Source organism: Talpa europaea (genome assembly GCF_964194135.1).
Source record: "Talpa europaea genome assembly, chromosome: 3".
NCBI lineage: Eukaryota > Metazoa > Chordata > Mammalia > Eulipotyphla > Talpidae > Talpa > Talpa europaea.
The window spans coordinates 2,045,617-2,067,707 of NC_140069.1; the positions used below are offsets into that span (position 1 = coordinate 2,045,617).

A 22,091-nucleotide genomic window follows, 5' to 3' on the forward strand; every position below is an offset into this window, starting at 1 on the left:
GAGCTTGGAGTGTCTCGAAGGAGTGTTTGCGTAGCGCGGGGGGAGGCCAGGCTCTGTGGCAGGGCGGGCTCGGGCTCGCACCCCACGGGGGCTCAGCCTCCCCCAGGAAACGCGGCGCAGCCGAGCAGCAGGCCTCTGGCGGGCCCTGCGCTGGGAGGAGGGGCCCTGCCGGGGCGGGCGGGGTCAGGCAGGAGTCCCTTGGGGTGCTCAGTCCCACTCAGAGCACATGGCACGCAAAGAGGTGACAGGCCCAGTTGCTCTTGCACACGTTCGGATACAGCCGCGCGTGTCACCTGCAGTCTGCGTCCCCCGCCGGAGCAGCGCGTCCGATCGCCAACGGCGGGTACGAGATAGGGTGGTCTCTGCCCCTTGGCGCCCCATTCAGAGGCCGACAGGGCAGGTGGCTGTGGGTCCACGTGGTGAACCTGCAGCAGCTAGGGGGTGCCGGCTCCTGCACCCCCGGTGCCACCACCACGGGCACGCTCGAGGGGCCGCTGAGTGTGGGGGCGAGGCGGGAGGAGGTCCGGGAGGCCCACGGGCGTGGAGCACACAGTGCCGAGGGGCCGCAGCTCCACCGCGTCGGCGCCCGGATGCTGAGTCCCAGCCCAGAGGGGAGGTGAGGACCAAGCCTGCCGGGCCCCCCTGCTCGCCCCCAGCGCAGCGGGCCCCGCGGCCACTGCCCCGCAGCCTCCACCCTGCAGCCGGGTGCCCGATGCCGCGCGCGTGCAGCTGCGGGTGCCGGGGGCTGGCAGTGTTTGGCTGCCTGGCACTTGGTGTATTTATGGCCCCATAAAATATTAAATAATCATCACATGGCACTTTCCTCCCGAAAGCCCCTCCGGGCCCACATTTCCCCACGTGGAAGGTAGAACAAAGAGCCATTTAATCAGCCCTCACTCCGGCACAGGTGTCCGCCTTGGAGGAGGCCAGGGTGGGCCCCAGCCCCAGTGTCAGAGGGAGCCCCTAGGTTGTGCAGGGAGTCCAGGCAGCAGGCCGGTGCCAGGCGGGGCCTGAGCCCCTGGAACAGCAGGGGCAGGCGGGGGCGCGGTGGCCCCCAGGCGGGCGGTTCTGGCGATTGTCCGCCGCCTTTAGGCACTGTAGGGGCAGGAGGACCAGGGCAGGTTTTCTGGTCCAGCAGACGGGGTAGGAGGAGTCCTGGAGCCCTCAGTGGCTTTTCAGGCTTTTATTGCGATTTACCGGGTACACAGCAGGCAGGGGCGCTGGGGGGCCGGGAGGCTGGCAGGCTCCCAGCAAGTCTTTACTCTGGGCTCTCCGGCCTCTCTCACGTTCTCTCTGCTCGTCTCATGGCTCTGCTTCTCTCTCGGCTTCTGCTTCTGCTTCTCTGCTTCTTTCTTGGCTCCTGCTGGCGTCCCCGTGACGCCGCCCTTAAAAGCCCAGTCTCAGCCCAGGTGAATCCCATCTACCTAGGCCCACACCCCACTCCAGGTGCCGCCAGCAGGCATCCCTCAGCACCACAGGGATCCGTCCTCCATCCTAATGGCGGAAGGGCAGAAAAGCCTGATACTTTTACCGCACCCTACAGGGACTTTTCCTCGGGAAGGCGGACCTGGATCCTGGAGCCACAGTGGCGTGAGTGCTGGACGAGGCGGGCCTCTCGAGAGCCCACCGTGGGCCTAGGGGAGATTGAGGGTCCGAGGATGGGCCTCCTACTGCCCTCCGAGTGCCCTCCTAGTGCTGGCGCCTCAGGGTCCGCCGGGCCATCCCCTGGCACTCCCAGCTGGTGTCTGCCAACGTGGCTTCTCACTTACTCTGCTCAGGTGGGGGCCGTGGTGCCCGCTCAGAGGGCTTGAGCGTGAGGCTGGGGCCTGGGGCGCTCACAGCGTGGGCCACAGGGGATGGTGTCGGGAGCCAGGAGGGAGTCGCGGGCAGTGACCGAGACCTCACCATCCCGCTGGCTGCAGGGGGGGGGGGCACGAGGCGCCTGGCTCCCTGCGGGGGTGGCGCTGTGATTAGTCCCCCGACTGGGCCCACAGCTCGGGGGCTGTGGGGGATCCGAGGCTCCTGGAGGTGGGTGAGGCCCCTGTGTCTCTGGCCGTGGGACAGGGCATGCCTCCCTCCTCACACTGGGGGACTGCTCCGGGGACGTCCTTGGCAGAGGCCTGGCCACTGGCGATAGTTAGGAGGAAGCGCAGTGGAATTTAAAACACCTTCTCTCCACCTGCAGCACGGCGTTCTGGGTTTTGCATCCACCCAGGCGTCCTGGAGCTTCTAGACCAATGGGAACAGATGCTCTTAGGGTCACATCAGGCTGGGAGGGGCCACCCAGCCTCTCTGGCGGGGGCCGAAGGTCTGGGGGTGTCCGAGTCTCCAGGTTCAAGGCCTTGCGGGTAGAGGGGGGACTGCCTTCTTTCCTGCCCGCACTGCCCCAGTTATGGCTGCTCCCCACCACAGGCCAGAGGCCCCTCACCTACATCTTGGGCAGAACCTCATTTCCAGGGACTTGTGCTTGTTGAAAGTCACTCTGGTCCAGTTGCGAACTTTCTGTTCACTTCGAAGCCAGTTCCTTTCTCTTCTGACCCGAGGTGGGGAGGGAACAGAACTCACCCTTCTTGTGGGGGATGGGGGGGCGGGAAGGGCAGGAGGTCCAGCTGGCTCTGGTCAGTCCCTCTGTCCCAAGCCAGCCCTGCCGACTGGGCTGTGGGTGCCCGTGAGTGAACTTGGTACGTGCGGTGCCAGGGTGAGCCTAGAGGAGGCTGGGCTGGCGCGAGCCGTCACTGGCGCTGGAGGTGATGGGTGGCTGACGTGACACCTTTGCCCCCTGCCGTCTGTTTCTCAAACAGCAGCCGGAATGAGCCGGCATTCACGCCTCCCCTCTTGTCCTGGCTGAAGTGAGAAGCCATGGGGAGTTCTGAGCCACATTCTGCCCACGGCCACGAGGTCCGCGTGTGATCTCAGCTTCCTGCTCCTGCCGCAGGGCCTTTGCACGGCCTTTGCACGCACGGCTCCTGCCTCCGGGAATCCTGTTCCCTCAGGTGTCTGTCTGGCTTGTTCTCCCTCCCCGGCCCCTCCTTTCCCTGGACTCAGCTGCTCTGCTTCCAGGGGCCGCCGTTCCAGTGGGGGATGTAATGTCAGGCTGCTTCCTTCTCAGCTCGGTCCCAGGGCCTTAGGACAGGGGAGGTGCTCAGTAAATACCCCCTTCATAAGTGGCTGTGGCAGAGAAGGGAGGTCATTCGCCAGAGCCTGTCACAGGCCAGCAGTGGCAGGGTGGGTGGAAGCCAGGCGGTGCGCCCCGAGGGCACCAAGAGCAGGGAAGGCCCCTGCCAGCATCAGGGCCGGGGGTGGGCGTGGGTGTTGGAGCGGCGTGGACAGGTGGCTGGCCAGGCTGGGCCACCCTGGGTGCATGCGGAGTCTGAGGAGGGACTCTGGAGGGATGGCTCTCGGTGGACGTGGCCCCCAGGTGTCCACTGCTGCCGAGCCCCAGTGAAAGCGCCCCGCTCCTCCGGCGGCCGCCGCGCTGCCCAGGCTGCGGCGCCTGCATAATTAAACACGCACTTCTCACCCGCCGCCGGGACCGATTTGCCTGATCGCGCGGCCTGCAGGTCCTGTCACTTCACCCGCTGATTGCGGTGAGGAAGGACCGTTTAATCGTGCGCATCCATCTTCGGTGGAAGCGGCAGTTCGGCCTGTCCCCGCGGGGAGCGAGACGCCTGGGAGGGCGCGGCTGCTCGGGAGGGCGGGTAGCTCGTCTTTCTCAGGGAGGGGGGTCACAGGGTGAGCGATGGGCACCCGGGGAGATAATTCCTTCCGTCTTCCGGGACGCTGGGTGGCAGCAGTCAGCCCCGCACACGCCCCTCTGAGCCTCTGGGCCAGAGTCCCCCGGGGCTGCTGTCTCTGATGGCCCCCGAGGGTGCCCTGGGTCCAGGCTGCCTGGGGGAGGGGCTCTCGCTGGTTTCTCCCACCTGCCCCCGGCTCAGGATGCTCGAGGTGCCGGCCCGGCAGGCGGGGTGCACGATACGTGTGGGTGCCTGGTGAGCTCCTGAGGTGTGCGCTGAGCTGGGCGCCCCGAGGTGGGGGGAGGCCGCCACCCTATTGCTGGAAAAGCCCCCCCACAGCTGCAACACGTACAGCTCAGGGGCATCTACTGCACTCGTGGAGTTGTGCAAATGTGGTCTCTAGGTCCAGGACACTGTCATCACCCCAAAAGGAGCCCCGGGGCCCCTTAGGCACTGTTCCTGCCCCTCCCCAGGCAGCAGCCAGCGATCTGCTTTCTGCTTCTGTGGACTTGCCTCCTGTGGACCCTTCACGGCAATGGGATCCCCCGGGCGGTGGCTGCTGAGTCCAGGTCCCTCCACGCAGCATGGGTCTTGGCGGCTCCTCTACGGGAAGCTCGTGTCAGGCCTTCCTCCTGGTCAGGGCTGCGTGCTGTTCCATCGTGGGAACGTGTGGGCAGGTTAACGTGTTCGTGCTTCTCTCGGCTGGTGTGCCCAGGGCTGTGTGCAAGGACTGGTTTGAATCCTGTTTTCCGTCCTGGGGTAGGTGCCGGAGTGGACGTGCTGGGTCGTGCGAGGCTGTTCTTACCTTTCTGTTCTTCCTCCGCAGCGGCACCATTGTGTGTTCCGTGGTAACCTTTTGAGCGGGCCCCAAAGCAGAACCTGATCATAAAAGGCTGGCAGGATGACCAGAATTGCTGCCCAAATGCCATCAGTCATTCAGTCACCCCTTCAAGTAGCAGAGCCCCTGGAACACCTGACATTCCAGTGCCTAGGATGCTGCTCGGCACGCACGATGCCCCTTCTGGAGGACACTGACCGCTGGTGGGCTGTCCCTCCCTGCCCGGAGTGAGGGGCGGCTTCTGGGTTATCTCCCGAGTCATTCATGAAAAAGATTATTCGGGTCCAGTCCGGGAGCCGGCCCTGCGGGCTGCTAGGAGCCCCCTGTGCTGCCCTGGTCAAAAGTCCCCAAGCCGCAGAGCCCTCGTCTGCCCACACCGCTGGCTTCTCCGCAGACTTGGGAGGAGGCTCAGAAACACACGTGTTTGACCAGCTGCCTCTGGCTGCTGACCTTGGGCTTTGGGAGCTAAAGCATCTGGGCCAGCCTTGGGCATCTGCTGGGGCTGGCCAGGGCTAGGGTGGGGGTGGGGGCTGGATGCGCAGCTCCCAGACTGCCGCCCCAGGGCTCCGCCTGCCCCGAGTGCCGAGCTCCCTGGCAGAGGTGACTCCTATCCAGCCCTTCCTTGAAACGGGGTGCAGTTCCAACTGGAAGGGGACAGGAGGGGCCTCCTAGAAAGGTGAGAGCCTTGGCAAAAAGGTTGCATTGAATGGGTCATCGGGAGGCAGCTCTGAGCCTGCCAGGAGGGGAGATGCCAGCATTGGAAGGACCTGGGGTGTCGGCCGAGGCAGTGGGGTGTGTCTCAGAAGTGCTGGGGGAATTTGGGGCGTCTCTAGCAGGGCAGCATCTCGTCTGAGGGTCAGGAAATCCCTAGATCCTTGGGGAGCAAGCAGCGATGACAGACCTGACCCAGCCTCCCACCCTGGCACCCCTGGGCCTTCAGTGGGCAGGCGGACACTGGGCAGCTAACTGAGCCTTGAACTGGGCGGTCCTGGGGCTGGCGAGCCTGCCGGGGTCTTCAGAAGGTGAAAGGTCCTGACCTTTGTAGGCGGGATGTTGGGCCCCGAGAGGGTGTGTGGTGTCCAAAATCACACAGCCTGGGCCTGCTGCCCACGCGCTCTGGACCCCCAGCGTCCATGACAGGCCTCTCTGCGGGGTCCTCTGGAGCGTTTGGTGGAATCCCCTGCTGAGGGGGTTGTCTGTGGCCCCACTTCTCTGTATGCTGAGATGACAGGGACATGCCTGTGCCTGGACCTGGAGTCCCCGTGTGCTCATGCTGAGTTGGGGTGATGCCTCCGGGAAGGTTCCCACAGTGCTCGCTCCCAAGGCCACCCTGTCTGCCTCCGCTTGAAAACCCTGCCTGGCGCCTGTGATCCATTAGTGGGTCAGGACATCGAGGGAGGGGGTCGCAGTTAGAATATTAAAAAGGCCGCGATGGAATAGAATGGAACCAGAGCAGACGAGGAAGAAGGGGCCGGCGCTGTGGGGGTGGCTGAGCTGGGGGGCTGCTGGGCACCCTGTTAAGTGCATTGCTGCCCGGGGTCAGGGGGCTGGGGGGAGGGAGGTAGCAGCCTCCAGGCTGGGGTTGACTGTGGCTGTCACCTCCAGCTGGGGACACTAGTTGCTCCTCTCCCTCTGGGCCTCCTCGGTCAGACATGGTGGGGCATCCAGCACCCCGAAAGCCCCTGGCTGCAGAATGCTTCGCCCAGCTGGCCACTCCTCAGGACCACAGATTCCAGCCCGGACGACCATTATTCCCACGCTCGCTCCCAGCCGCCGAGTGGGGTGCCTGGGCGGGCGGGCGGGGAGCACAGCCAGGGTCTCGCTGAGACCGGGCCGGGCCAGAAGCTGGAGTCCAGGCCCGGCGAGGGCGCAGGGAGGTGCGGCGGCGGGAGGGTGCGCTGGCCGGGCTGGCCGAGGAGGCTCCCCGCAGGGCGTGGCAGGCAGGCCAGGGCTTGGGGGTGGGAGAGGCTGCAAGCAAGGGCAGCCGTGTCCTCCTTTCTCTCTTTTCCTTTGCACGATTAGTGTCGGGCATGTGGCGTCTTGGTCCAGGGTTGGACGCGGTCTCGTTACAGCTCTTGGCCTTTTATATCAGAAGAAAGGGGCTGCAAATAAAATGCATTTGACTCAGTCCCTCTCCCCATAGCGGCATCATCTCACTGCTCGCTCTCGCGCTCTCTCTCTCTCTCTCTCTCTCTCTCTCTCTCTCTCTCTCTCTCCCCGGAGTTGAGTTCCTGTTGAATGTTCTTTTATTTAAGCTGAAGGACTCGCTTTAATATTCCTGGTCGGGCAGATCTGTGAGCAATGAATTTTCGGTTTCGTTTACCTGGGACTGTCTAGTTCCCCCTTCGCTTTGGACGGCTAGTTTTGCTGGATGTTGAAATCGCAGTTGACTTTTTCTTTCAGCTTCAGAACCCGCCAGCGCCCCGCGCCGCTGTCTCCTGGTTTCCGATGACAAGTCAGCGGACAGCCTGATGAGGGGTCTCTGTGCGTGTGGGGTGGCTGGTCTCGTGCTTCCGCCTGCTGTCACCTGCGGATGAATGTTCTCATCAAATTTTGGAATATTTTGGCCATGGCATCCTTAGCTGCCACTTTTTTCTCTCTCCTTTTCGTCCACTAATATGATGAAGCAAGTGACAGGTATTTTTTATGGTCTCGCAGATCTGAGGGCCTTCGTTTTTTAAAAAATTCTTGTTTTCCTGTTCCTCACACTGAGTCATCTTAATGGGCCCGTCGTCAAGTTCACGGTTTCCTTCGCCCGCTCACAGTCACTGTTGAGCTCTCTAGTGAAAAATGAATCTTTCATTTTCAGTTCTAGTTTTCAGCGTCAGGATTTCTATTTAAAAAATACCTTGGTCTCTTTACTGATGTTTTTTGGTGAAGCTCGTTTTCCTTTAATTCTGTAGACATGGTTTTTTATTCCTGGGCTATGTTTCTCTCAGGTGTTTTATGTCTCTGCTACTTCTGACTTCCTCGGGGGCAGTTTCTGTTACTGCTTTTTCCTCCTGCGGGTAGGGGTCTAAAGTTTTATTTTGAAAACTGGATGTATAACGGCTCTATGGCAACTCAGGAAATCACATTTCCCCCTCAGTCAGTTGGGTTTAATGTTGTTTTGCTGCTACTGCTGTTTATTTAATGATTTTTTTCTGGACAAACTCTGTAAAGCGTGTATTCTTTGTCACATGTGGTCATGCAGTCTGCATGGTTAGCTTAGTGGTCAGCTAATTATTGGACCTTGATCATGAGCCTGTAAGTCTCCCAATTTTTGCAAAGGGGGTCTCTGTGTGCGTTGGGATACACAGTGCTCTGACAGGCGATCTGTCATTCCACCTTCGCCTTCACTTCCTGCCTGTGTCGAATCTCAAGGTCAACCAGAAGTGAGCGATCAGGGCTGTCTCACGTGTCTCTTGGTAAAGGGCACAGCCTGTCATGCACTGGCCTTCTAGAGTCCTGGACTGTGTCAGAGCTTCCCAAAGCCTCCTACAGATCTCCCTTTCCCTAGTTTTCCTTTTTAGTTTTTTATTTATCTTCTTGTTAACCCCAAGTGGTGATGTCACCGCCGGCAGCTGCAACGTCAAAAACACCGTCTCGGATTGTTTTCTGAAAACACATCCAGGGATATGGTTCCTTACTGAGCAAGCTCTGAGTCAGATCAAAAAATACAAGCCAGGGGGAGGGAGCTTTTCCGGGAGCTACCTGCAGGACAGATAGTGTATTCTATCTGAATAGACAATTCTGAATTCTCTGGGCATGAGATTTGGGGGAGCTGCAAACCTGCTCTGCCCGCTCCTGTGGCGACCGAGATGCTTTCACAGGATCACGATGACTGGGTGTTGGTTCTCAAGCCTGCCGTGGAGCTGGCTTGCACAGGGCGATGGTGCAAACACAAGTTGCAATGCCATAAAACTTTCCTTTCTTAACAAATTTAGTTGTTTTCTTGAATCAACACTTCCTGGATTGTTGCAGGCACCAAGTTAATTTCCAGAATTGGAAAAAGTCAATCCTGACACTTCTGCCAGTGTTCTCACTGTTTTGATGAAGGAGCAGGTTTTCAGAGGTCCTCGCTCTGCCATCTGGAAGTTGGCCGCCGGTCAGTGGAGCTCAGTGACCTCAGAAAGCACACGCAGGATCGGCTCATCAGCACTAGCTGGGTCCGCTTCTGCTGAAAGACAAGGGCCATCGTGAGGGGACAGGAGAGACTTTGGTCTGGCCAGGCGCGGGATGCTCAGGAACTGACCCTAGCGTAGCGGGCATGGCCAGCCCCCTCCCTGCGTCCTGCATGTCTCCAGCCCTGGCTGTGGCCATCGGCACGTGCATGAGCTGGGACATGGGGTCGGACAGAGAGGGGGGCCCGCACTAGCTGTGTGTTCTGCATGAATCACCTGACCCCTCTGAGCACGTTTCCTTATTCAGAACGGCGGGAGCGGTCATCTCTAGCCTTGGGGAGAAAGTCCGGCAGACCCTGCTCCCAGGAGGGGCAGCAAGGGAGCTTGTTTTGAACATCTGCAGTGCTCACCCCAAGTTCTGGTGCGCTGTTGGCTTCTGGGCCTTCCTTGTGTTGTGGCTGAAACCTCAAGGGCCAGAAACTGTGTGTTTGGCTAAAACACAAATGGTTATGAGCAGCAGAGACAAACCGGAGGCCAGCAGATTCCCTGTTTAGCCTATTTAGGTGAAGAAATTATGGCACATACTGCAAAAGCTTATGGAGAATTTAAAATGATGTTTATGAAGAATTTTTATTGGCAATATAATGGCCTAAGCATTTTCTTATAAGCAGAAGAAGGAAGCAGCCTAATTGCTTCCATCCAGGTTGCTTTCAGCCACGGAAGATGTATTCAGGGAGAGGGCTTGGGAGCACAACCAGTGCTCGCGGGCAGCCTCTTGGGGGGTGGGATCGTGGGACATATTTTCCTGCTGCTTTGGATTTTTTTTTTAACTTTGTGATTTTCTTCAGTGAGCAAATATTTCTACAATTAGAAAATTACAAAATGGAAAAATCTTAAAAGCAGAAAAAGTGGCTGGAAATCAAGGGATAAATCAAGGCGGGTGAGCTGGGTGGAGATTTTGCCATCTGCTTTGTGTTTCTGTTTATCGCTCCCGGCAGGGTCAGGAGCCTGAGGTCACACGCCCAGGCCTGGGGAAGCTGGCACCGGGGCCCGGCTCTTCTCTTGCAGTTATGAGAGTAGTTAGGGCCAAGAAGCGCCCCCTCAGAGGTGCCAGCCGCCCCCTCCTGCTGGCACCCAGAGCTGGACACTATGGAGACAGATGGTGCCGGTCTCTTGAGGACCCTGTCCCGAATCCGTCGCCCTGGGTTTTCACCCTGGTGTGAAGGGCATTGCCCTGGGGGGAACCACGTTCTCCCTGTGGAGTGGCCCTCTGGGGACCCTGTGGACTTCTGTCCACACTGCACACCTGGTCCAGCCTGGACCCAGCTCACCCCAGGGCTGCGGCCCCCCAACCCCAGATCGGGTGGTTCTATAATGCAGATTTGGGGTCTGCCCTTGGGCTGCTGATTCCAGGGACCAGGCGCAGGGTCTAGACTCTTCATTTTCAACAGCACCGAGGAGTCTCCCGCAGGCTCCATGCCAGGCTTTAGATCCCCCCGGGCTAGGGATCCACACACAGCTGGTGCCTCTGAAGGATGGGAGGGGTTCTGCAGAAAGACTTAGGGTGTCTGGGACTGGCTTGGAGAGAAGGTAGCTTCCGGGCTCTGGGCCGTACCATCACACCTGAGCTCTCCTGGCTGGTTGGGGGTGGGGTTAGGTGGGGGGGGGGTGGGTTGGTGGGGGGGTGGGGAGGTGGGGGGGTGTTGGGAGCATGGAGGTGGTGCTTCCTCTCTCAGTGGTTGAGCGATTGACTCCCAGCCTCACCCCCACGAGTGTTCAGGTCCAACCTCTGCACTGCCAGGGCAGGCCCGGGTTTGCCCAGCGCCCCCTGCAAAGGGCTGCAAGGCTGTGGCGCTGCTCTCTGGGCCCGGTCCTTGCAGCAGAGGCCCTGGGCAGTGCCCCTCTGGGGCAACTGCTCGTGGGGAGGGGCGGGCACGGAGGGAGCTGGACTCCACCGACATTTGCTGGAACCGCGTGCTTCCCCTGAAGTCATTTCATGTCCATCGAGAAGGTTCGGCAATTGGCGGCGGTGCCGTGATGGCGCGTTAGCACCGTCTGTCCACCCGGCGCGTGTTAGCGGAGCTCAGGTGCTTTGCTGTCTACCCCACTCAGCCCTCCCGCCACCCCAGGCGGCCGGCCAACCTCCTGCCACTGAACCGGTCCCAGAGGGAGGTGACCTTCCCGTGGCTGAGCCCAGTGCTCTGCCCAGGCCTGTCCCTCGAAGGCCACCCTCCCCAGATGGTTTCCCCACAGCCAGCATTTGGGCTTCTCTAGAGATGCTCCGTGAAGCGAAGGGGGGCCTGCCCTGCGGCCACAGGAGCTGAGGGGGTCTTGTTTGCACAGGCCGGTTGGGCGGGGCCCCTCCTGGCAGAGGGCGCCTCGGGGTGGCCGATCTGCTCGTGCCCTGGGATGGGGCCCCTCGTCAGGCCCCTCGGCCTGGAGGCTGAGTCTCCTGCTCTGCGCGAGCAGCGCCCGCACCCCAGGCCACTAACAAGGCAGCTGCAGGCCGTGCTGGGCCCGGCCCTCCCTCACCGCAGACGGCCAGGCGGCTGCTGTGATTAAAAGGGCTCGGAGAGAGGGACTGAGGCCAGCACGTCTGCAAGTGCTTCCTGCGGCGGGGACGGAGGGGGACGGAGGGGGACGGGTGCCCTCCCCTGTCAGATGCGGAGCCCAGGGCTGGATTCCACATTTACAGGGGGGTGCTGGTGGGGGCTCGGGCGGGGACGGCTTCCTCGCCTCGGTCATCGTCTGTGCGCTGGGGATGCACGGGCCTCCCGAGGGCGCCCTCACGCCCTTTGCGGTGCCCTAGCAGCGACTGCCCCCGGCTGCCAGCGCAGCGGCCCGGGGCCTGCAGAGGGCCCGACACAGCGTCGCCTCCTGTCCGCATCGTGCTGTCGTCACCGTCACTGTCGTCACCGTCACTGTCGTCACCGCTGTCGTCACGGTTGCGCGTCGCCTCCCCGGCACCTGGTCGACACCTGTGATTCACTTAGCGCTTTCTCGTCACTGTTCACTCAGGGAACAGATTTTTATTGATGTGTAAGTTCCAGACAATTGGGGTGCACACGGCTGTGAGTAAAATGGGGTCTGCCGTGTCAGGATGGGCCCCTGAAAGTTCTTGGTGAAGCACATATCCTGCGTACCTGATGGGGGACCCATCACCTCCACCTGCTTCTCTATTATCTCGCCCTCCACTCCTCTTGCACTTACTTGCAGGAACCTGGGGGTGTCGCGTGCCCAGGTGGCGTGGAAAACCCCCGGCTGAGGGGAGCGGAGCTGGCTTGGGTCCCGGGCACCTGCTGACCGCAGGCCCAGGCTCAGCACAGGGTGCCCTGGCCTGTCCCCAACACTGAGTGAACACATTCCCTCCCCATCGCCCGGGCTTGCCGTGAGCGGTAGACTAGGTAACAGTCCTGGTGCCGGGCAGGGCCCCCTATGTTAGGGGGCGCTCCCAGGCCCTTGCGGTCTCTGATTTTGCCTCCTGGTTCCCGGGACATCACATAAATGTAAATGAGCTTGTCACGGGCTGACACGAGTTCCGAGTGCCGTGCTTCAAGCCACAGGGCCTTTGCACAGGCTGTGCTGCCAGCTCCCAACACCGCACCCTCCTCTGCCCGTACCTGGTCTGCAGCCCCTCGGGCTGGACGGGCTCAGTAGAGGACACCCAAGCGGCGTCTTCTTCGCTCCCTTTTGCAGGGTCCGGGTTGATCTGGACTGTCCACTCTGCACCCAAGGGGTCGCCTCCTCGGGGTCTCGACAGACGAGGGGACAGGGGCGGTGTGTCAGCCTGTGCATGTTTGCTCCGCGTTGAGCCTTGAAGCTGGTGAAGAGCCACCTGCGCGAGCGCTCGGGCGAGCGAGGTGTGTGGCACATTCGCCCCGCTGGCACGGGCTTGCTGCGTCGAGCCTCCTGCCCCCTTGCCGGGTCGCCCAGGCTCTGTCCACATCACCGGGAGCCAGGCTCCCTGCAGTGAGGCTCTCCGGTGCCCACCGCCGGCGCCCGGGGGATGGAGCGGGGCAGGCAGGTTTCCTGGGCGGCCTGGAGCCCCGCTGCGGGCACTGAGTCACGGGCGCCCACCTCGTGGGCCGCGGGGCCAGCGGTGCGCGGGGCCAGGGGGGGTCACGGGGCGGCTGCCGCTGTCTGTCTCGCTGGCTCCACCTGCCCTGTGGCTTCTTGACAGAGGCAGCACCTGGGGGGGCCCTGCGGCTCGGGGGGGCCCCTGCCAAGGAGCCGCGAAACCGGAGCGGGTGGGAAACGCTGAGCCCCAGGCCGGGCCCTCCGGCCCCGAGCCCAACACGACGCGGGGCCTGGCCGCGTGGGCACGCGCCGCAGAAGGGCCCGTCCCCGCCGGGCGCCGCAGCTGGGCCAGCAGCCCGGGGCTGGGCGCGCTTCCCGAGGCCGGCCGTGGCCGGGAGCACCCCCGGAGCACCCCCGTGCGCCCCCCGCGCCTGGGCCCGGCGGTCGGTCACTTGGCCTCGGGCCAGCGCACAGTCGGGACCCCGGGAGGGAGGGCGGACCCCGGGAGGGCGGGCGCCGAGCTGGCCCGCCTGTCCGAGGCGCGGTGGCGGGGGGGGGGGGGGGGGGGGGGGGGGGGCGCCGCGGGCCCCCCCCCAGTCCCCCTCCGGCAGAAACAGCGCGCGGGCCGTAGCGTCCTTGCGGGGGGTGGCCCCGCACCCCGCCCGCAGGGGGCGCTCGCGGGGCGCGGACACTGCAGCGCGGGCAGCGACCGCCCCGGGGAGGCGCCCTGGGCGGGCCTCGGCGCCCTTCTGCGAACTGGGGGGACAGCTGGGGGGGGGAGGGGGACAGCGGGGGGAGGGGGGGACAGCGGGGGGAGGGGGACGGGGGAGGGGGGACGGGGGAGGGGGGACGGGGGAGGAGGGGACGGGGGAGGAGAGGACGGGGGGAGGAGGGGACGGGGGGAGGAGGGGACGGGGGGGGAGGGGGGACGGGGGGGGAGGGGGGACGGGGGGAGGAGGGGACGGGGGGAGGGGACAGCGGGGGGGGGAGGAGGGGACAGCGGGGGGGAAGGAGGGGACAGCGGGGGGGGAAGGAGGGGACAGCGGGGGGGGGAAGGAGGGGACAGCGGGGGGGAAGGAGGGGCAGCGGGGGGGGAGGAGGGGACAGCGGGGGGGAGGAGGGGACAGCGGGGGGCGAGGAGGGGACAGCGGGGGGGGGAGGAGGGGACAGCGGGGGGGGAGGAGGGGCAGCGGGGGGGGGAGGAGGGGCAGCGGGGGGGAAGGAGGGGACAGCGGGGGGGGGGAGGAGGGGACAGCGGGGGGGGGAGGAGGGGACAGCGGGGGGGGAGGAGGGGACAGCGGGGGGGGGGAGGAGGGGACAGCGGGGGGGGGGAGGAGGGGCAGCGGGGGGGAAGGAGGGGACAGCGGGGGGGAAGGAGGGGACAGCGGGGGGGGGAAGGAGGGGACAGCGGGGGGGAAGGAGGGGACAGCGGGGGGGAAGGAGGGGACAGCGGGGGGGAAGGAGGGGACAGCGGGGGGGAAGGAGGGGACAGCGGGGGGGGAAGGAGGGGACAGCGGGGGGGAAGGAGGGGACAGCGGGGGGGGGAAGGAGGGGACAGCGGGGGGGGAGGAGGGGACAGCGGGGGGGAAGGAGGGGACAGCGGGGGGGAAGGAGGGGACAGCGGGGGGGGAAGGAGGGGACAGCGGGGGGGAAGGAGGGGACAGCGGGGGGGAAGGAGGGGACAGCGGGGGGGGAGGAGGGGCAGCGGGGGGGGAGGAGGGACAGCGGGGGGGAGGAGGGACAGCGGGGGGGGGAGGAGGGGACAGCGGGGGGGGGGGAGGAGGGGCAGCGGGGGGGAAGGAGGGGACAGCGGGGGGGGGGAAGGAGGGGACAGCGGGGGAGGGAGGAGGGGACAGCGGGGGGGGGAGGAGGGGCAGCGGGGGGGAAGGAGGGGACAGCGGGGGGGGGAAGGAGGGGACAGCGGGGGGGGGGAGGAGGGGACAGCGGGGGGGAGGGAGGAGGGGACAGCGGGGGGGGGAGGAGGGGCAGCGGGGGGGAAGGAGGGGACAGCAGGGGGGGGAAGGAGGGGACAGCGGGGGGGAAGGAGGGGACAGCAGGGGGGGGAAGGAGGGGACAGCGGGGGGGAAGGAGGGGACAGCGGGGGGGAAGGAGGGGACAGCGGGGGGGGAGGAGGGGACAGCGGAGGGGGGGAAGGAGGGGACAGCGGAGGGGGGGAAGGAGGGGACAGCGGGGGGGAAGGAGGGGACAGCGGGGGGGAAGGAGGGGACAGCGGGGGGGAAGGAGGGGACAGCGGGGGGGAAGGAGGGGACAGCGGGGGGGGAAGGAGGGGACAGCGGGGGGGGAAGGAGGGGACAGCGGGGGGGAAGGAGGGGACAGCGGGGGGGAAGGAGGGGACAGCGGGGGGGAAGGAGGGGACAGCGGGGGGGAAGGAGGGGACAGCGGGGGGGGAAGGAGGGGACAGCGGGGGGGGAAGGAGGGGACAGCGGGGGGGGAAGGAGGGGACAGCGGGGGGGGAAGGAGGGGACAGCGGGGGGGGAAGGAGGGGACAGCGGAGGGGGGGAAGGAGGGGACAGCGGAGGGGGGAAGGAGGGGACAGCGGGGGGGGGAAGGAGGGGACAGCGGGGGGGGAGGAGGGGACAGCGGGGGGGGAGGAGGGGACAGCGGGGGGGGGAGGAGGGGACAGCAGGGGGGGAAGGAGGGGACAGCGGAGGGGGGGGAGGAGGGGACAGCGGGGGGGGAGGAGGGGACAGCGGGGGGGGAGGAGGGGACAGCGGGGGGGGAGGAGGGGACAGCGGGGTGGGAAGGAGGGGACAGCGGGGGGGGAAGGAGGGGACAGCGGGGGGGGAAGGAGGGGACAGCGGGGGGGAAGGAGGGGACAGCGGGGGGGGGAGGAGGGGACAGCGGGGGGGGGAGGAGGGGACAGCGGGGGGGGAGGAGGGGACAGCGGGGGGGAAGGAGGGGACAGCGGGGGGGGGAAGGAGGGGACAGCGGGGGGGAAGGAGGGGACAGCGGGGGGGAAGGAGGGGACAGCGGGGGGGAAGGAGGGGACAGCGGGGGGGAAGGAGGGGACAGCGGGGGGGAAGGAGGGGACAGCGGGGGGGAAGGAGGGGACAGCGGGGGGGAAGGAGGGGACAGCGGGGGGGAAGGAGGGGACAGCGGAGGGGGGAAGGAGGGGACAGCGGGGGGGGGAGGAGGGGACAGCGGGGGGGGAAGGAGGGGACAGCGGGGGGGGAAGGAGGGGACAGCGGGGGGGGGAGGAGGGGACAGCGGGGGGGGAAGGAGGGGACAGCGGGGGGGGAAGGAGGGGACAGCGGGGGGGGAAGGAGGGGACAGCGGGGGGGGAAGGAGGGGACAGCGGGGGGGGGAGGAGGGGACAGCGGGGGGGGAAGGAGGGGACAGCGGGGGGGGAAGGAGGGGACAGCGGGGGGGGAAGGAGGGGACAGCGGGGGGGGAAGGAGGGGACAGCGGGGGGGAAGGAGGGGACAGCGGGGGGGGGAGGAGGGGACAGCGGGGGGGGGAAGGAGGGGACGAGACAAGGGGGCGCCCGGGCAGCCGGGGGCGGCGGGACGGCCCTGGAGGAGGTGCGGGCGTGCGGCTCCCCGACACCAGCGCCTGGGCGTGCGGCGGCCCCCCAGGGCCGGGGCTGGGGGGCGGGCCTGTCCCCCGGACCCCACTCGCCTCCTGCACCCCCTGGGGGGGCCGCGCCCAGGGCAGTGGAGATGGGGCGGGCAGGTGAGGGGGGGAGGGGGCTTGGTGGGGGGCACGCGGTGGGGGTGTCGCGCCGTTATCACCCCCTTCCTGGGCCCCTCCCTCCCTCTCCCCTCCTGGCCACCGGGACCCTGGTCTCGGCACCAGCTGCGCCTGGTCCTGCCCTGCTGGCCCGTCCCTGTGTTAAGTGTCAGGGGCCAGTCAGACCCCACATCTGAAGGGTCCTACTTAAAGCCCCTCTTTAATTGCCAGGAGATGGGGGGCTGGCGGCGCCCTGGCTGAGGCCACCCCCGAGGCAGCGGGTGGGCGCAGGGGCGCGTGGCCCTGGGCGCTGTCTGGCCGTCCCTGCGCTGTCCTCCTCGGTGAGCTCCGGCCGGACAACGCGCTCAAAACGCGGGCGGAAGCCAGACATGGGGGCCCAGCGGCGCTGAGCAGGGCCTGGATGCAGGGGTGGCGGCGCAGCCCCGCCGGGGTCAGGGGCCTCCTCCTCGGTGCTTGGGCTCGTCCTCATGGTGGTGAAATGGCGCCAGCGGCTCCGGACATCACACTCGGGCACCCTTGGCGGCTGGAGGAAGAGCCAGAGGCTCGCTGGCCCAGGCTTGGCGGTGACCCAGCAGCCCACCCGCAGCTCCCTCCTGGCCAGGGACAGAGCGGAGCCCTCCGCCAAGCCCGGGCGCCACGGCGCAAGCCGCGCTGGGTTCCGCTTTGAGCAGGGGACGCGCCCTCGAGGCCGCCAGGACGTCCTTCGCAGACGAGAGCCTGCGCGTGGCAGCTTTGTCAGCCGCAGGGGCCGCTCATTTCCCTGAAGTAAGAGAAAGTCGGGGCTTGGCTTGGCGCCTTCCGGAGGGCACTGCTGCCCACCTCACTCACCCGTCCCTGCCTGGGCACCCCCGGGCCCTCCTGCCCACCCTCCCCCAGGCCCCCCTGGACCACAGCCCGTGAATCATTGTCCTTTCTGGTGTCTGCAGACCCCTGGCAGCCTCGCAGGCGCGGGGCCGGCTGGGGCAGGCGAGTGGGCTGCTCGCGGCAGGTTGCGGTGGGGCGTCAGCGGGAAGCCGAGGGCAGCGCCCGGCTCCAGGCCGCCGGGTCGCGTTCATTGATGGGACCCGGGCCTGCTTTAACTCCCGCAGCGCAGCGCCTTCGCGGGGTCTTACAGATATTTCATCCTCTTCCAGCAGCAAAGTGCTCACTGCCCAGTGCCTGGGTGGCCTCCCCTGCCCCCACCACCCCGGTGCTGGGTAGTCTGTGCCGGCCCGGGCTGCTGTGCGCTGGGGGGGACCCTGCCACCTGCCCCGCCAGCGGCTCGTTCACGGAGTAGTGAGCGCGCTGGAGATCGGGGCTGGGGGAACGTGGCAGGAGCGCCGAGGAGGCCTGGGGGGGCAGGTGACGACCCCAGTCCCTAAGAGGCAGCATGGGGGCTCCCGCTGGCTGGCCTGATGCCGGGGGCTAGTCTTGTTCAGCCCCCCACTGTGTCCCAGAGTGTCCCCCAAAGCTGGCTTTGAAGCCCTCCTTTTGACAGGGCCTCAAGGCTGGTTTCGAGAGGGGCCCCCTTTGAGCTGGCCTTGAAAAACTGGGGTTCGGCCACATGTCGGCGAGGCTGCGTTCAGGGCCCTTCCGTCTGGGGAGAGGTGCAGGGGCAGGAGCATCCAGGCCCCCTCCGCGGAAGGGGGCTGTCCTAGCACGTCCCCCGTGCATGTGCCTCCGGAAAGTCCCTGGGGGCCAAGCGTCGACGGGTCTAGATTCCCGGGAGCCGCGGGCAGCCTGGAGTGTTGGCAGGAGCCAGGCCGCCGCGACAGCCGCAGTCCCCACCTGCCTCGTCCCCTTTCCCCACCGGGGAGAGCCCCGACGCCTCTTTAAGGGAAACGCTGCTCTTGCTCCTGGGAAGCCGCGCGGGGTCCTGGGCTCCCCTCTCGCAAGTGAGCCCCGCCTTCCAGCCGCCACTGGTTCTTCGGGCAGCCCCAGGCCCGGCAGGGGTGAGGAGGCTATTACCCCCCTTTCTGCCTCTCCCCTCTGCGAAGAGGGAGCCTATTCATTTTGATTTTGTGAGCCAGCTGCAGCCCAGAGCTGCTCTGCAGAGCCTCACCCAGGACAGATCAAAGCGCCCCAAGAGCATCTGGAAGGGGGCGCGGAGGGCAGGCAGGGTGATGCAGTGTCTTGGGCAGAGCTGCCTATGCCACGTCCGGCTGGGCCCGGGCAGAGCCTGGGTTCCGGGCAGACCCTGGAAGGCAAGTCATTTGCACGGCAGGAGCGGTGCGTTCCTCTGGTTGCCTTGTCCAGGCGGGGCTGGGGGCCCACAGGGGTGAGTCTTGAGTGGGCTGGGCCATCTGTGGAGCTGGTGTGGGTGCTGGAGCGGCCCTGGGCCCCCAGTCTCCCCTCTGGGGTTGGGGAGGGCAGCAGGCCCAAGTGGAGTGAGTGGCCCACGCTGCCTGCAGCACCCCGAGAGGGAGGACAGGATCCTGGCCCGTGGCCTCCTCCCTGGGCCTGGCCCTGCCACCTTCTGACAAAATGAAGGGGCCATGAGATCCTGGGCCCTAGGGAGAGGGGCCAGAGCATTGGATAACATCCTGATGCCCACAGAGGGGGCGGCCTGAGAAACTCCAGGCTCTTCCCAGGCAAACTCCTCTTCACCCGTCAAAACCCTGGAGGCTCCTTGGAGGCAGCGGCCCCAGGGGATGGCCTGGTCTGAGCTGCGCGCCTCCCTGGGCCCCTGGTAGGACTCTGCACCAGGTAAGGCTGCGGTCCTGACAAGGCGTGCCCCTCCCTGAGCTGGTGTCGGATTATCGGCAGCCGGCACAGGCCTAAGGTGGGTAGTCAGGGCTCCACCTCAGCCCCCTCCCAGGTGTCATGTGCGGGGGTCACTCTGACGCGAGGGCCACTTCCCTCGCACCGAGGCCTTGGTTCTACCCAGAAGCCATGTCCTTGCCATCCCTGCTGGGGCCTGCCGGCATTTCCAGGATTGTGGGGTCTCTGGCCTGACCGGTCTCTGGGGTATGGCATGATGGGAGGCCGGGGGCCTGATGGGGGCCTGATAGGACAGGCCAGAGGCAGGGGCTGGCAGGGCTTGGGATGCGGGTCGCTGTGACATAGTTCCCGGGGGACCGTTAGCCACGGCTCCCACTTTAAGCTTCCAGCCATCCCCTGTTCCCAGCACCCATGCAGCTCACGTACCAGCTGCCCAGGTGAGCTGGGTGGCGATGTAGCTGCTGCTCCGCCCCTGCATTTGTATAAATATAAACCCACTTGTTTACTGAGACGTGACTCTTCCTTCCCCAAGACCTGAGTCTCCATCTGGCGTCCTCTCCCTCCAGCTGGAGGGCCTGCCTTTGTCTCGTGCCCTGCCCGCCGCTGGGCACCCGTCACCGAGCTCTGCAGAAGGCTGGGCACCCGTCACCGAGCCCTGCCCGCCGCTGGGCACCTGTCACCGAGCCCTGCACAAGTCCGGGGACACATTTTCCTTAACACGAAAGTGCGCTTTGCCGTCCTCCCTCGAGGATGTCTGAGATGCCATTCTGGGCTAGCAGTCTCTTCCGAGGCCTCTAGCAGGTTATTTCACTGTTTCCTGCGTCCACTGCCCGGGACTGGAGGGAAGCAGCCCTCAAATTGCGAGTCCCTGTGTGCTGTGTGCTGTCCCCTCCACGTGCTGCTTCTCTCCGGAGGCTTTTGGGATGTTCTCTGACCTCCAGCACTTGACTCTGCGTGATGCTCTCTGTATCCCGCTTAGGACTCGCTGAGCTGCTGGAGTCTGTGTGTGCGTGTGCGTGTGTGTCATCACCAAGCTTGGCTCTTGAGTGTCGTCGCAGTGTCCCCCGGGACTATTCCGGTGCCATCCCACAGGTCTCGGAGGCTTGTAAGATGCACCCCTGACCTTTGCTCCTGCCGTGCAGGTCGGGCCTGCCGGTTGATGCAGCGGCGGGTCTCCCTTCTCTGTCCTCCTGCCCGGCTCCATCCGTCATGTCCCCTGTCCTCTCGGTGAGGGCTGTGGTTTCTGAGGGGCCACAGCCTGTGCTGGTGCAGCCACACTTCCAGCCAGAGAGGACGGGGCGAGGCCTCCTGCAGGCAAACACCGGGAGTCTCTCTCCAGGGAGACAGTGGCCACGGGGCAGGGTGCATGTGGCACATGCTTCTGCCACAGGAGAGTCCCAGCGGCTGTAAGTGATGGAGCGGGCTGGAGAGCTGTGGGCCCGGAGCCAGAGCGGACCTCGCACGGGGCAGGCTGGTTCCCCCCAGGTTGAGGCTCGCGGGCCTGGTGTGCAGCAGGTGCCCAGGTGCCCTCCTTTGGCCACGGCGGCCCTATTCATGTTCTCCCCTGGCCTGGCTACTTGTGCAGTTTTCTTAGTCGTGAATATGCCTTTTTTTTCTTCTTTTTCTTTTTTTTCAAGCTCTGTGTCCTTTAAAAGGAACAATGAAATCGCATCCCAGCCCCTCCCTTCCAAACTGAAACACCCCAAATCGCCTCTGCCACCCCCCACCCAGCCTTCAGAGGTGTTTCTTCATGATTCTCCATGGCCCTCTCTTCCCCCCGGTCCCACCCGACCCCCTCCCTCAGGGGACCCCCTCCCTGCTGCTCCTCTCCCCCCACCCCCGGCGGTGGCCGCGCCCCCGGCCCCTCTCCGCAGGGCGCGGGGTCCTCCCGGCCGGACGCTCCTGACCGCTCTCCGTGTCTCCCCAGGGTACGGGCACGCGGCCCCGGGCACCGACGCGGGCAAGGCCTTCTGCATGTTCTACGCGGTGCTGGGCATCCCGCTGACGCTGGTCATGTTCCAGAGCCTGGGCGAGCGGATGAACACCTTCGTGCGCTACCTGCTGAAGCGCATCAAGAAGTGCTGCGGCATGCGCAACACCGACGTGTCCATGGAGAACATGGTGACCGTGGGCTTCTTCTCCTGCATGGGGACGCTGTGCATCGGCGCGGCCGCCTTCTCCCAGTGCGAGGAGTGGAGCTTCTTCCACGCCTACTACTACTGCTTCATCACCTTGACTACCATTGGGTTCGGGGACTACGTGGCGCTGCAGACCAAGGGCGCGCTGCAGAAGAAGCCGCTGTACGTGGCCTTTAGCTTTATGTACATCCTGGTGGGGCTGACGGTCATCGGGGCCTTCCTCAACCTGGTGGTCCTCAGGTTCCTGACCATGAACAGCGAGGACGAGCGGCGGGACGCGGAGGAGCGGGCGTCGCTGGCCGGCGCGCGCCACAGCGTGGTCCTGCACGTGCGCGAGGAGGCGCGGCGCGCGCGCTGCAGGGCGGACGCGGCGGACCTGCAGTCCGTGTGCTCGTGCACCTGCTACCGCCCGCGCGCCCCCGGCGGCCGCGCGCGCCAGAACTCGCTGAGCGCCAAGCGCGCGCCCCCGTACCTGCACGCGCTCCCGCACAAGCTCGAGGAGATCTCGCCCAGCACACTCAAGAACAGCCTCTTCCCGTCCCCCATCAGCTCCGCGTCCCCCGGGGTGCACAGCTGCGCCGACAGCCGCGGGCTGGTGCGGCGGCGCAAGTCCATCTAGGGCGGGGGCGCCCGGGGTGGTGGCCTCGCCAGGCCCGCCCTGCGCTCCTGGTTCTTAATGGCCTCCTCTGTCGGCGTCGTGTGCTCCCCCCTCTCCATCCCTCCCTCCCCCGGGTTTGCGTCTCCCCAGCTGCCCAGACAGACAGACCGGCCATGGGGAAGGCCAGGCCCCCTCTGGAGACTCGCCCCGAGCATGACGCATGGACCCGCCCTCCGGCCCAGCGCGATGCCT

The 22,091-nt window shown here is 65.7% G+C and overlaps 1 protein-coding gene across 1 annotated transcript in view; it reads left to right on the plus strand.

The window, feature by feature from the left end:
- Positions 1–21,860, plus strand: part of KCNK9 (potassium two pore domain channel subfamily K member 9) — a gene marked incomplete at both ends in the record, with an annotated part of 45,603 nt that extends 23,743 nt beyond the window's left edge. The window contains one exon of the mRNA XM_084229528.1: positions 21,031–21,860. Coding sequence (XP_084085654.1) covers positions 21,031–21,860 — 830 coding nt within the window. The remainder of the gene's footprint in view (positions 1–21,030) is intronic.
- Between the last annotated feature and the right edge of the window lie 231 nt (positions 21,861–22,091).